The sequence below is a fragment of the Prionailurus bengalensis genome, chromosome A1, assembly GCF_016509475.1.
Source record: "Prionailurus bengalensis isolate Pbe53 chromosome A1, Fcat_Pben_1.1_paternal_pri, whole genome shotgun sequence".
Lineage (NCBI taxonomy): Eukaryota > Metazoa > Chordata > Mammalia > Carnivora > Felidae > Prionailurus > Prionailurus bengalensis.
This window is the reverse complement of record NC_057343.1, coordinates 52,069,575-52,085,191: the sequence shown is the minus strand read 5'-3', so window position 1 is coordinate 52,085,191 and position 15,617 is coordinate 52,069,575. Positions and strand designations below refer to the sequence as shown.

Sequence of the window (15,617 nt, the reverse complement as noted above, 5' to 3'; positions counted from 1 at the left end):
CTCCCAGTTATTCTGATTATTTAATCTGGAAGAGGCAGGAATCTGTAATTCCAAGCTCAAGTGTGATACGGATAATGGAAACACTGCTGCTAGATAATGAAAGAGATACCAAGAGTTAAGAGATGAGCAAAAACCTAAATAATCACAGCCTTAATTAAATATAAATGGCAAGGAGCTAAGTCCTGCTTACTAATTCCTTTTACTGCTCTTCCTTCCACAGCAGTCCATTTTTGTTTGTTTTGTTTTACTTAAACTTATGTTGGGCTCCATAAGTTAACTAATGTTATATACAGTGTGAAGATTATTTCCCAGTTTATAAAGGTTAGGACTTCCAGTTATACAACCCAATTAAACATTCATGGAACTCAAAAAGGTCAGAACTCAGGTCCCAATGAAACTTCAGTTTTCTATCCTGGAATTCAGCCACACAACCACCTTCTTGCTGTCCCCAGAGAATTAAAGGCTGACCCATTTTATTTATTGGTATATTTGCAAACAGAAAGAAAGAAAAACACAGAAAAATAAAGTTTATTCCTATCTTTCAATACAAACTAACACAAGCTAAAAATGTGGCTAAAAACAAGCATGAATCTAAATACATTTTACACTGGGAAATCCTGATGTGTAATAAATGTGAAGCAAATTGCATGTAACAGCTATACCTTTGGGCAGGTTTTTTCCATTTAACTGTCAATTCCAAAACCAGCAACAAAAACAGAGTTGACGGTGGCAAGAGTTCGAGAATGTAAATGCGCAGGTTCGAAATTACCTTGCTCCAGTCTAAAGCACAGGGAACGCCTTGCTGCTTCCATCTCTGGAGTCGGATTATCTAGGACGTGTCTACACCACTGCAAAGGGCTCAGGGATTTCTCTGATGATGTGAATGTCTTTGAAGAGCCAACGTATAACCTTAAAAAGAGAAATCTACATTATAGGTATTATATAGGTATACAGAGATGACCCCTCTTCTAGGGAAAACAACATGTATTTAACAAGTTTCTAGTGAAACAAAGCTCACATTTGATTACTTCAAATACCAAAATTATTTTTTAACAGGGAAATGCCCCCAAATAAAATAGTATGCTCTCTGTAGCTTGGTGGGAAGGAGGACTTCAAAAAACTATAAACCAACATCTCATAGTCAGAAAGGAGGCTTTTGTTATTGAACTGACCTTGAACAGGCACCGCGATGATCTGACTACCTCACTTGCATTTGTAGAAATGGACACTTTCATCTCTTTGGTGACAGAATCTTACGTGAACTGAGCTCATGTATGTAAACATGACACGGCAAACGAGGCAAATCTTATGTGCTTTTTAAAAATATAAGCCTAAAACTAGTGAAAGTCTGTTGATCCTCTCAACCCTTAAATAATCAGTTATTCCCCGTCTCAAATCTGTACTAAATCTGGTATGTGCTTCTTTCTCAAGAAAGCCAAACAGCTTTCAAAGATATGTTGTAGGGAAAAGTCTGGTTTCAGCATCTATACCATTAAACAGAATAGGCAGAACTCAAAATAACCGTAATATTATTTCTGATATATGGTGCTAAGGTAACTTAGAGAGTATTTTCAGTCACAGGGTTATACAAAAGAAGTTCATCGCCTTAGCTGACAAAAAAAGAAAGAAAATTATAACCACTGGTTCTAGTAATTAACATTTGTAAAGCTGCATTCTAATTATAAATATCGTGAAAGTAATACTTCTTTAAACAAAGTTACCACAATTCTAATGAGCGCATTTTCTTAGAACACCTTAGTTCATTATTCATTCTCATACTGTTATAGTCAGGACTCCCATCTGTCAAAATAATTTCTCAGTTATCCAAGATGGTTGGGGAGTGGTACTATTCTTCAGCAAATTCTTCTTGTAGATCAGAGGTTGACAAACATTTTCTATAAAGGGGCAGCTAGTAAATATTTAGGCTCTGTGGGCCACACAGTCTCTGTCACGACCACTCAACTCCACTGTGGCAGCTCCAAAGCATCACAGACCGTATATAAATAGGACTGTGCTTCTCCAAAATATTTATAGACACAGGAACTTGAATTTCCCATAATTTTCAATGTCATGAAAGAGTATTCTTCTGGGTTTTTTACCCAGTCTTTTAATAATGTAAATATCTAGCTGACTAGCCATTCAAACCACGCAGCCGGCCTGATTTGCCCCAGGACACAGTTTGCCAACTCCTGCTGCAGATGCAGATTTAAAATATCTTTTAATCAATTTAGTAGTAATCCTAATAGAACATTCTTCCCTTAGAGAGTGAACCGCGGTCCTCCCTTTATCAGGAATATAGTCATTAGTCAAAACTTATTCCTGGGCCCCGCCTTGGTCTACTGTGACAAGATTAATACCTACCTATGTAAATCCATCCTTTTCACCCTCCCTTGCTGAAAGACCTCTGAACTGTCCAGTACTGGGTGGCTTGCTGTAGACTCCCAAGTAAAGGCTAGCCTAAGTCAGTTGTTCTCAATCTCTGGTGCATTGGGATCTCTTAGCAGGCTTTTTAAAACACAAATTGCTAAACACTTGGTCGCAGGCAGGTCTAACCTACCCGATTCAGTATGTTTGGAATGAGGTCAAAGAATCTGAACGTCTAGTAAGTACCCAGGTGATGCTGATATTACTGTCTGGAGAGCTCACCTAGAGATGGGTGCACTGGGCTAAGCCAATCTGAGTATTTCCATTATTCCTAGTTGCCTGATTACTGGTTTAGGCACAAGCTCTGGAAACAATTCTAGCCAATAAAAACTAAGGGGTATCTTCTGATGGGCACGTGAGCACATTTCTCCTCATTTTTAAAGTGATCAGAAAAGACCCAATTATATGCTGTCTACAATATATGCACTCTAAATATAACCACACAGGTTAAAAGTTAAAGGATATAAATGTAAAAGACTACCCACAACAAAAAGCCCAGGTCCAGAAGGCTTCACTCCTAAATTCTACCAAATATTATAAAGAAAGGAATTGAAGACCAATATCCCTCATGAACACAGAAGCACAAATCTGAATATTTTAGCAAATTGAGTCCAACCGTATGTAAAAGGGATGCTTTATCAGTACCACGTGGGGTTTATCCCAGGAATGAAAATTGGCTTAACATTCAAATATCAGTGTAGCTTATCACAGAAAAGGCATGTAATAATCTCAACAAAGAAAAAAGCATATGACATCCATCCATTAAACACTCTCAGCAAATTAAAAAGGAAACACCCTTAATCTAATTAAAGGCATTTACAAAAACAGTGTCTTTACAGTGAAAGACTAAACACTTTTCCCCTAACATCAAGAACGATATAAAGACTAGAGGTTCTAGCTAGTACAATCATGCAATAAATAAAAACATTTAGACTGGAAGTCGTAAATCTATCGTTATTCACAGATGACATGATCATCTACCTACAAAAAAGATACCAAAACTAAGAAGGGAGTTTAGTAACACGATTGTAGCATACCAGATCAACATACAAAAGTTAACTGCATTTCTATACTAGCAACAATCAGCATTTTTGAAATTTCACTTTCCATTTACAATAGTATAAAAAAAAAAAGATACCTAAGGATAAATCTGACAAAGTATGTCAAGCCCTCTACACTGAAAAGTACAAAGCATTCTGAAAAAAATTAAAGAAGATATAAATAAAAATACAGACCAAGTTCATGGATTAGAAGGCAGAATATTGTTAAGATGTAAATTATCCCTAAATTTATCTATTTAACAAAATTCCCAAATTTCAGTAAGCTTCTTAAAGAAATGTAAAAGCTGATTCTAAAATTCATATGGAAATGCAAAGATCCTAGAAGAGTCAAAACAACCTTTAAAAAACAATGAAGTTCAAGAGCTACCACTGACTGAGACACATTACAAAGCTACAACAGTGAAGACAGTTTAGTATGACGCAAAGATATACAGCTCAATGGGGAAACAAAATGTCCAGAACTATACACATATGGAAAACTGATTCTTGACAAAGTATAAAGACAATTCAATGAAGAAAAGATGGTCTTCTGAATAAATCATGCTGAAACAAATGGATATCTATCTGCAAAAAGCAAATTTTTTAATTCTTTTTAGAGACAGAACACCCAAACGGGGGAGAACAGCAGAGGCAGAGAGGGACAGAGGGAAAGAATCTTAAGTGGTCTCCATGCTCAGGGCAGAGTCCAATGGTGGGCTGAGCCCCCAACCTTGGGATCATGACCTGAGCCTAAATCAAGAGCTGGACACTCAACTGACTGAGCCGCCCAGGCACCCCGCAGAAAGTACTTTGACTCAGCCTTCACACAAGAGCCAAAGTTAACTCAAGACACGTTCACAAAAATGGAAAACCTGGAACTATAAAACTTTTAATGAGAAACCATGGGCAAAGTTTTTGTAAACCTGAGTTGGTAAATATTTCTTAGATACAATTTCTTATATGGAAAGTATGATCCATAAAAGAAAAAAAAATTTTATCAATTAGGCTTCACTAAAATTAAAATTAAACCTTTGCTCTCTGAAAGAGAAGGAATAAAAGATAACCCACAGATTGGGTAAAAATATTTGCATATCACATATCTGGTTTAAAAACTTGTATGTAGAATATACATAAAAACTCTGCAAACTTAATAATGAGCAACTCAATTTTTTAAAATGGACAAAAGATTTGAACATTTTACCAAACAAAATCTATGAATGGCAAACAGCATTATAGGAAATACGCTCATCATTTGTTATTAGGGAAATGCAAAGCAGAACCACTACGAGGTACTACTGCCCATCTATTAGAACGGTTAAAACTAAAACGACTGGCCATGGCAAGTTATCGGTGATAATAAGGTGCAATTGCAACTCTCATACAGTGCTGGTGGAAATGTGAAACAGCATAAGCACTATGGGAAAGACTGGCAGCTTCGTAAAAAGTTAACATATACCTACTCTGTTCCAGCCTCTCAACAGCAAGTACTTAGTCAAAAGATATGAATGCATGGGTCCACACAAAGACTTATTTGGAATAGCCAAAACTTGAAAAGAGCCCAAGTGTTCATTTAAAGATGAATGGATAAACAAACCATTGTTATATCCATACAGTCTAACAGCTCTCACAATAAAAAGGAATAAACTATTGATTCATGTAACAACACAGAAGAATTTCAAAATAATTATCTTGATTGTAAAAAGCCAGACCAAAAACCAACAAAAAACAATACATACTATATAGTTTCGTATATATGCAAGTATAGAAAATGCAACTAATCTAAACTGACCAAAAGCAGACCAGTGGTTCCCTTGATGGGAGGTAGGCAGGAGGAGAGAGGGCATACAAAGGGCCACAAAGAAACTTGGAGCATTAAGATATGTCCACTCTTCTTAATTGTGGTGATGGTTTTATTGGTGTGTACATATGTCAAAATCTATCAAATAATATATTTTAATACAGGCAGCTTATACTTCACTACTGTCTCAATAAAGCTAAAAAATTCACAAGACAGGAACCTACTGTTTTCTGTCCCTCAGTGTCCTTGAGACTTGAGTAGCCATCTCAAGGTGAATCAGATGAATTCAGGTGAAACAAGTAGGTGCCACAGCCCTGACAGAAATGAACCACTAATTTAGTCAACTGTGGAAATTATCTTTAGACTTCTTTAGTAAGTTATCCTCACTGTTTAACGCACAAATTCAGGTCACCACCTGAGTCTCTGCTTTTTCTCAAATCCTCTCAGCTGCCACAGGAAGCTACTGTCTGAAGCACTGCTCTGCCCATTACCTCTAGCATCATAAGAACTGCTCTTATCTTCTATAAGAAAGCTTCCACCAACCAGGTTGCCTCAGTTGGACATTTGAGGTCATTTTTTGTGGATTTTCTTACTTATAAGGGAACTCTTTAAGAAGATTTCCTTAATCCCTTAGGCCTATGCAATATAGTTCTTTAATTTGACCACACAGCCTTGTAGCATATTCAAAAGCATTGCTCACTCCCAACAGGCTCAGTCCCACCACCTCTTTGCCATCACAACTTAAGACCAGAGCCAACTTAAGATCTGGACAGGCTGACCCAGAAGTTCTGACTTCAGGCACATCAATTTAGCAGAACGAAGGATGAAGTACTTTACTGAGCCAGAGACGTGAAATGAAAGTCTACATGCTGACTGGTTAAAACCCTAGCCCCATTCTCCCTTTACATTCCTAGAATTGACTGAATTACTTCTATCTCTCAGCAGTATAGAATCATTGTGTCTGGAGAAACAGATGAACCCAAGAGAAGACCTAGAAATGCTGAATGAAACGTGAACTGACTACCCATCCAATCACTTATGAAGAGCTCTACCCATGCCGAACTTCAGATCAATTTCAGTAACTGTCTCCTTTGGGTATAAACAGATAATCAATGACACCAGATACCTAGACTATTCCTTGTAAATAGAAGGCTGAGACTAAAAGTAGAGAAAAAAAGAACTGAGAAATCAATGCATGGAACTGATGAAAAATCTAAAACAACTAAAATTGGTATCATCTGAGAGAAAACATTGCTTTCACAAAAAAAAAAAAAAAAGGAAGGAAGGGTTTCTTCATTCTTGGAAAATGAAACTATTTTAGCAGAAACAGAAAATTCAATAAGTGAGTTTGAAAGATCAAGAAGTCTTCCAGATGCAAAACAAAGACAGATTTACTTTCAATGAAAGAAGACAGATTAAAAAATTAAATGATTGTACAGGTGGGCCTGCACCTTATTTTACAGGTTCTAAAACACACACACACACACACACACACACACACACGGGAAAAAGTTTTTTTTTTTTTTTTTAAAAAGGCAGAAAAATTCTGAGAATTGAAGGCAGGCCACTGGGCTCTAAAGTGAAAACACCTACAAAGTCCAGTACGACAAATAGAGAGGCCTCTATCAAGGTACAACATGACATTTTAGAAAACTAGGGATAAAGAAAGCTAAAGAAATCAAGAAGGATTAGGTATCCAAATCACAGTACACTTCAATATATAAAACACAATAAAAATTAGAAAACAGAACAATGCCTTCAAACATAAGGAAAAGTAACTGACTTAGACTTTTATATCCAGCCCAACTATGAATCTTTATGAGAAAAAAGACATTTTTATTTTTTTATTCATTTTGAGAGAGTCAGAGACAATGAGAGTTGGGTAGGAGCAGAGAGGGAGAGAGAGAGAATCACAAGCAGGTTCCATACTGCCAGCACAGAGCCCAATGTGGAGCTTGAACCCATGAACTATGAGATCATGACCTGAGCCAAATTCAAAAGCCAGACACTTAACTGAGCCACCCAGGCACCCTGATAAAGACATTTTGAAATATACAAGATTTCACAGTGTACTTCTCATAAATGTGCCCTTTCTCATAAAGCTATTAGAAGTTGTGTCCCACCTACCAGAATAAATGAACTATGAAGACAAAGAATTTTAAAAATGGGGGATCCTACAAAGGCAAGAAACCTAAAGAATTCCCATAGAAACAGCACTGTGCCTGCAGCCTAAGAAGCAAACAGTAAAGACTAGAGCAATGGGCTTAAAAGTTCCAGAAGGAATGGCATAAAAATTTTTAAAACAGATATGAGACTCAAATGGGGGTGCCTGGGTGGCTCAGTTGGTTGGGCATCCCACTCTTGGTTTCAGTTCAAGTCATGATCCTAGGATCATGGGATCAAGCCCACTGAGTGTGGAGCCTACTTAAGATTCTTTCTCTCCCTCTGTTCCTCTCCCCCACTTGCACACACACTTCCTCAAAAAGGGGGGGAAAAAAAAGAGAGAAACTGTCAGATATATATGACCTAATCAAGGAATATATGGCTTTTATAGAGTATTTTAAAAAATTAGTAATAGGGATTAAAGAAATTGAAGGGGAAAACAGAATCCATTACTAACTCTTGGAGCAACAGAGAGATTAGAGGAAAATAAATGTAACACACAATTCACAGGGCTCAGCTAAGAACAGTTATAATACAGGCGTTACATAGGATTTAATCCAAAGATCCCATTAGGAGTAAGGAAAGCAGATATGACGGTTTGGGGGTGAAGAGAAGAGAGCTTAGTCTTCATCTTCCAAAACAAGTCTACAAATGTCTAAGACAGTATGGAGGACTGTTTAGAAATAAAAAGTGAAACACAGAGCCAGACGAGTATCAAGTGATGCCTCTGTGGAAGACTCAGAGGTAGGAACGATAGAGGGCTGCTGCTTTCTATAAAAAGCCTTGCCGTATTTGTTGCATTACCTTAATAAAACTTTAGAAGCATTGTGCAAATGGATGATATGAAGACAGGTGATCATTTTCAGGAGCACCTGGGTGGCTGAGTCGGTTAAGCTTCTGGCTTGATTTCAGCTCAGGTCATGATCTCACGGTTCATGAGTTCAACCTCCGAATAGCCTCGGGCTCTGCACTGACAGTGCTAAGCCTGCTTGGGATTCTCTGTCTTTCCCCCTCTCTGCCCCTCCCCCACTCACACTGTCTCTCTCCCCCCCTCCTTCCTCCCTCCCTCCCTCTCTCTCTCACAAACTTAACAAAAACAAAAACCAAGTGATCATTTTCAGTCAGTCTCCAGACAACCTACCCAGGATAGCTCTGAGCCTACTATTTCTATGGCTAGGCGTAGAGCTGGATGTAAATAAAGAAAAAAGGCAGATGGAGATCACATAACTCCAGACTCCTTGAGTACAACATAACTCCAAAATTAGATAAGCAAGGTAAAACTTGTATTTCTCCTACATGGTTCCAATCTTCCTAAAAGTCATAAAAATCACCTTATTTGTCATCACAGTATCCTAATTTGCCATCATTAATACAGCATACCTCCTGCCTTCCAAACTGCTCTTTCAAATTCTATAGCTTCATGGATGAAACTATATTACAATCTGGCAAGAATATAAGAAAAACCTTCATCTAGGGGCGCCTGGGTGGCTCAGTGGGTTGGGCAGCCGACTTCGGCTCAGGTCATGATCTCGTGGTCCATGAGCTCGAGCCCCGCGTCGGGCTCTGTGCTGACAGCTCAGAGCCTGGAGCCTGTTTCAGATTCTGTGTCTCCCTCTCTCTGACCCTCCCCCGTTCATGCTCTGTCTCTCTGTCTCAAAAAAATAAACGTTAAAAAAAATTTAAAAAAAAAAAAAAAAAGAAAAACCTTCATCTAAAACTTGAGAATTCTTCAAATATTAGAAAAGCTATCTTTAAAATGTCACACTCTTAAGTTTCTTTAACCTTGCTTCAATAACTTCCAAAAACACATGACTAGAAACGGTTAGTTTTCTCGCAGAATCTCTTCTTTTCCATACATTTCATTCTTGATGGCCTCACTTAATACAAGTGCTAACATGGGGAGGGACAGGAATAACCAAAATAATAATCCGAAGGTTTCAAAGGAAGTATTACAACGACCCAGAAATCTCAGTTACTCTCAAGTAGACATTTGGTTCTAAAGTCATCCTTCTGATAACACAAAAACAAATGACACAGCAAAATATATACACAGATTTTAGGAACCTGTCATTGAGAAGTAATATGTGGCAGTTTTCAGACATGTAATTTAAGAGTCTTCAATCATCGCAAGTTCTATTTTAAGAAAAGCTAAATAAAACATTAGCACTGATAAGCACAATCGATCAATCTTTAGTCAAATTCAAGTGTTTGATTCACCAGCACCTGCTAGGGTCAAAATGGTCAGCCACTGCAAAGCAAACTTTCCGCCACTAAGCTATTAAAAGGACACATGAAATCCAAATTTCAGTTATGGAATTGTCCTATAAGACTCTCCCCCCAACCCTCCACAGTTCAATTTAAATTTTTATTTCTATGTCTCACTGCAGTGTTTCAAAGACCTCAGCACATGCTTCAGTCAACTCCATTTGCTTCTAGAAAACACTCAGGTTTTCAATTAGCATTGTCAGAAAGTGAAGCACCCTCTGGTCTTTTCGCTGAAAATCAATTATGGAAAAAACAGTTTAGGTGGTCTAATTTAGCTGTGCCATATGCATAGTACAAGGTGTTCAGCAGCTCTGATAAAGAATTGGCAATGATTTAGCCAGCTGTCCAGGGTCTTGGGTGTTACACATGAAAGATGAATATCTCATTCATTAAATTTTCCTTAGTTTGTACATATCACTATTTCTCCCCCTTGTATAATTATGAAACTTTTCTCCTGTCCTTTCCAATTGGGCAAGTTCAAAACCTCTGCCACATCCTTTTTACGTAAGTCTCAATATTCTTCTAATTGCCACTTCAGTAAAATAAAGGCCCTGTGGGACTGTATTTTATGTTAGCTGGCATATTTTTATTTGGCATTTTCTGAATATAGACCTGTCTTCCTGATTGAGGTGTGCAAGACCTGACTTTCCCCAGTGCTGCCCTATCTTCAGAGAGCTGTGCTTCTCCACCTACTTTCCCCAAGACTGTCTTGCTTTCAAATGGTGTAAAATTGAATTTTCCTGACTGTGATCATATCGCACAAATACAATTACTACTTCAAGCCAGGGCACACACATGTAAAACTGAAGTTTAATAAAGACAAATTTGTGTTATAAGACACGATGCATTCTGATTTTATATTCTGCTCTTCATTTTTTAAAAAAGAAATGCTGGTCAATCCACTAAACTGACTTTATAACACACTAATGGGTCATAACCAAGCTAGGGGAAAATATCAGTGGTGTAAACGCTTCAGAATCTGTGTAAACAACCTGAAATGTGGTCTTAACCTTTCAGTAACTAACTGGTGGAGCCTTTGGAAATCATTCCACCTTGGAGCTTCAGTCCCTCGATCACGAAACAGGGGAGCTGAAATGGGTCATGGAAAGGTCTAGTACACAGTTAACTTACTGCTCCCCTTACCACTTCATACCAATCTGATTTCTCCTCCTTATACACTGGTGCCTCTCAGCCTGGCGACACTGGGACAGTGATCCTGAAACCATCCTTCTTACAGGCTGGCATATCATGCAGTCACACGGTCCATGTATGTATCAACACTTCAATCCTTGGACCTTTGTATTTGCTCCTGACACTCACAGATTCCCCCTTTACTTTCTCACCTAGGGTCTTCTGGAAAGTGAAGGCTGTCAAATTAGTAGGAAGATCACTGAAGATTCCGTAGAGCAGGATGAGAAGTTTACTATGGGATCAAAACAACTGGATGGATTAAAGAATTAAGGTTCTGGAACCAAAATCTAGTTTTCTGAGACACTGATTTCTAACAGCCTTGTGCTAAGATTAAAGCAAAATCAAACAATTCAAATTCAACTAGGATGAATATTTGAAGACATGAGACCATTATTTTCTTTCAAAGCTTTTCATCAAAATGAAAAGCAGACCACACCATCCTTCTTACAAAGTTTTGTTTTTTGTTTTTTGTAAACAGAAGATGCTTATAGATTAAATAATTGTTTGGGGAAAAGATCTAAGAGGCCTGATTGATCGTTCATTAACTAATCAACCATCATCAAGCAAATACTGATTCTACGAGTCACTGTTTTCCTTCTACACATAACTCTTGAGCCAAGAGTTGTCCAGGTTAATAAAATGTGAACAGTTATAGTCCAAAGTTTTATTAGAATAAAATGGACCTATAGGAAAGAACTTCTTAAAATATTCAAGAATTAATCTAAGTTTGTGAATTTCTTTCCTGAAGATAAGACATCTTAGTGGGAAATACTATTCTAAATAATCAAATATCAATTTTGTTTAGCCCCCAAGGATGAAATCATGATAAAAATGCATGAAAAATTATAAGCAATATGTTAACAGTAAGCCGATCCTTACTACTGTTACTTTAACAATGATGCGATTGTCACAGGGAGACAAAGATGTCCAAGATATGTTCAGTGAAAGGTAAGTAAAAAAATTGAGGTGTGTATATTTGCATATTGATTGGTATAATCATGTTTTGATCTTGAAGGATCTACAGAATGTTAACAGGGGTAAACTCAATCATGGCAGTGAACTGAACAAGAGGGGAGACTCCTGTGACTTGACACTCACTTCTGTGTTGGGTTGTGTTGTTTTGTGTGTTTTTTTTATAGTGAAAATGTAAAACTATTTTTAGATATTTTAAAAATATTCAGTTACTTCTTATCCACTACAGTTGTTTCTTAACAGGGGAAATAAAAATACGTTGCTTCCCTGCAAACATCTAGGGAATCCAGTGAAAAGCACCTTATCTGTGACACTACAGGACAGGCACTTAAACAGTTTGCAGTGATGAAGGAAAATCAGAGCTTTGCAAGCATTTACAAGCGGGTTAAACTTGAAAATCAGACCCTGTTTATTTGTTTATCAACAGGCCAAAATACTGCAATACAAAAATACCGTAGTGTACAAAACGCCATGAAAGGTTTCTGTAAATCAGGCGACCTTAAATTTTTAAGTTACATCCCACCTGAGAGTAATGATCCCTCTGTTTTTCCACATGAGATTCTAATCCTAGGTTTGTTTTGAGAAAGATACTCCATAAAACAGTATGCCACTTGTCTGGAGAAACATTTGTAAAGTGTCAAGGCACTGATTTAAGCAGTCACCTAACTACTCGATGAGTGAAATCAGTAGAACCTGCTATAATTAATTTACATTCACTGGGAACCATCTGAAGGGCTAACAGTAATCCTACTAAGGAGGTCATTGTTTTTCAAAGTCATTTCAATACTATTTTGAAGAACAGAAAACTACAAAAGGAAAGCCTACATACCAAAATTCTAGCAATAGTTAGACAACAGTAAGTATATCATAACACATTTTAAAATGCTAATATTTTTAACGCATAGGATCAAAAACACAAACAAGTTCTCCTTTACTATTTAAGTACGTTATCTCTAGGGAAGGCCAAGTGGGGACTAAATCAACATAAAATAATCTGAAAGTGGCCTAAGGGCTTATAGTTTTCATAGAACCCAAGAACAACCAGCATGAGAGCATCTTCTAGTACCATATTCAGGTTGAAACTGCGTTTACAATACAGCCTGGGCTTCACAAAAATAAAGGTGTAACTTCTAAAGAATGGCTTAACTCTCCCCAAAGTGGTAAGCGGTTTTGATTTTTACAACTTGAGCTACCAGCACAGCTGCGGACAAGTACGAAGGAGGAGGAGGGGAGGAGGAGTTTGCTTTGGACGAGTACTGTGGAGGAGGGGGAGGGGGAGGGGGAGTTTGCTTTGCTGTAGCTCCCGTACATTTTGATTCTCCCAATCAAATCAATTGGTTACTAAACTTTTGCAGTCTGAGTTCTAAGAGTCTAAAGAAGCACTACAGTTCTCAATAGGAAACCAGGAAGGTTCTCCATTTCTCATTCCCGCTGTGTGTTCATGCAACAGGAACACAGAGAGTGAGGAAAATCCAGCTGACCCAAAACAGGAAGGGTCCTAAGTAAAACGACCCTAGATAAAAGGACTACAACCATTCCATGCCACATAGCTCTGCAGAGGTGAATGCTGTTGGTTTTCCTGCAGGGACCAAGTTCTACCTCACCTGGGGCTTCTGCTCATCTTACCATATCCCACTACCTCTAGTGACGGAGGAAAGCATATGAGCCAACTAAAAGAAATCAGTCATGAAAGGACTTACTCCACGAGTAAGCAGCATGAAAAGGGAACTAGACCTCCCCAAAGTGAGTCACGGTTGGAACACAGAAAGGGCGAACCAGATTTCAAATGAAAAGATGCTACCAGCCACAAGTTTTCTGATAACCAACTTACGGCTTCTAAAAAAATTTTTTAAAAGTTTCTCTAATCTCACTTTTATTCAATCAACAGTTTGATTTTAAAAAAAATTAAAGACAGATCCTTGGTTTCTAAGTAACAGTGTTTTCAAGCTGCTCACTCCATTCCCCGAAAAGCCCTCATTTTTTGACATCAGTACTGATAGGAAAGCCGGTGGTGGCAGCACATTTCAAAAACCAAGTCAGTCTTTGAAATGAGAAGCTATCAATGAAAATGCAGCAAAAGAGGACATGCGACAGCACAAGTCAAACTGCAAGAACGAATCTCTAAGGAGAGATCCATCACCAGGCGGCTCGGGATGCCACGGAAAGGGACGATACGCAAAGCCTGTCCAGCGTTCGCTGGGGAGAAAAGACAGGGAACGGTCGCAAACTGAGGCCAAATCCTGCCCATCCCCCGTTACTCCCAAAAATGACTGGGAGAAAAACGCAGGACTGGGTAGCAAAAAGACGGCATATTTTTTCAGTTAATGCGAAAAAGGAGCTTGGGACCGAATACTCAGCAGAAAGCAGAATACAGAGAGATGGAGGGGACCAATCCATCCCCAGCTGGGTCAGCCTGAGCTATGAGAAACAGGTTTCCGCCCTCATGAAAAGCCTCAGCTCGTCGCCGAGTTGGGCACCTGCCAGGCCACCACGTCCGGGGGCAATGGCGAGGTCCCCCTCTTCCTCCCAGCCCACGCCCTCCCCGCCGTCCCGGGGCCTCGGAGGCCAGGGTTCCGGGGAGGGAGCGGAGCTCGGCAATACCAGGTGTAGTCGTCCTCGTCCCGCCAAGCGGCCACGCTCTCCAGGTCCAGCGGCTCCACCTCGTCCAGCAGCGTCGGGGGCGGCGAGGGAGGCGAGGGAGGCGAGGGCGGCGCGGTGGCTCCCCCCGGCGGCGTCCCCGCGCCCCCCGGCTCCGGCCCGCCACCGCCCGCGCCGAAGAAGCCCGCCGCCGGCTTGAAGTAGACGAAGGGTGCCTCCGGGGGCTGCGCCAGGCTGCAGAGCAGGGAGGGCGCCGGGCTGGGCAGGCAGTAGGTCCCCGGGAACGCGGGGCTGGAGCCGCCGCTGCCGCCGCCGCCGCCCCCGGCGCCCAACGCCAGCCCCAGCCCCAGGCCCCCCGAGGCGGCGACGGCCGGGGGGCTCCGCGGTCCCAACGGGCTGCAGGCCCCGGCGGGGGGCGGCGCGGCGGGCGGCGGTGGCGGCAGCAGCAGCAGGTGCGGGGCGGCGGCCGCACTGGCCGCCCGGCTCCGCAGCTGCTCGTTCTGCTTCTCCAGCTTACGCACTAGCTCCTGCAGCTTCTTCACCTCCAGCTCCGCGTTCACCACCGGCCCGGAGCCCGCTCCGGAGCCGCCCCCTGCCGAGGCGCATTTCACCTGCTCCGCCATCATCGTGGGCCCCGAGGGCGCCGCGGCCGCCGGGGGGGGGGGTGGGGGCGCACCGCCGCGCCTGCTCCTCGGGCCGCGGGGAGGCTACGGCTCCTTCCCAGCCGCCCGGGCCCGGGGCGCCGACCACGCTGGGGTAGAGGCCGAGTCGGGTGTTAGCATCAGCACCGAGCCCCAGCCTCCGGCCGAGGGAGCCGCCGCCAAGCAGCTCTGCACATGCTCAGAGCGTCCCTCCGGTCCCCTGGGCGCAGCGGCGGCTCCGGGTTTTAGCCGCGGCCCGGGGGCGGGGCGGGGCGCGAACGCCGGGTGGGCGGGGCCGGTGGGGTGGAAGAGGAGCTCCCTCGGGCCCCGCTAGCAGCCTGGGCTGGAGTCCTGGGGTCCTGAGGCCCCGCTTCCGCCACCTAACCCCACGGTGCTTGATTGGACCTGGCCTGAACTTTCCCGTCACAGGCACTTCCTCCCGCAGCTGCGGAGAGTGCGAACTGCGCGGATCTCTGAATCAGGGGCGGGGTTCCAAAAAAGTCTCTGCAGGTGCCTGCTCTAGAG

General features: G+C 41.4%; 1 protein-coding gene across 2 annotated transcripts in view; it reads right to left on the bottom strand.

The window, feature by feature from the left end:
• The window catches only part of SLAIN1 (SLAIN motif family member 1), a 62,177-nt gene extending 46,877 nt beyond the window's left edge, over positions 1 to 15,300 (bottom strand). Inside the window, exons 1-2 of one of the 2 annotated variants that reach the window (XM_043581147.1) lie at positions 14,455 to 15,300; positions 770 to 909 (exon numbers count right to left, since the gene is read on the bottom strand). In XM_043581147.1, coding sequence (XP_043437082.1) covers positions 770 to 909; positions 14,455 to 15,077 — 763 coding nt within the window. In that variant the 5' untranslated portion in view covers positions 15,078 to 15,300. The remainder of the gene's footprint in view (positions 1 to 769; positions 910 to 14,454) is intronic. The other variant, XM_043581156.1, reaches the window with a different exon arrangement.
• Between the last annotated feature and the right edge of the window lie 317 nt (positions 15,301 to 15,617).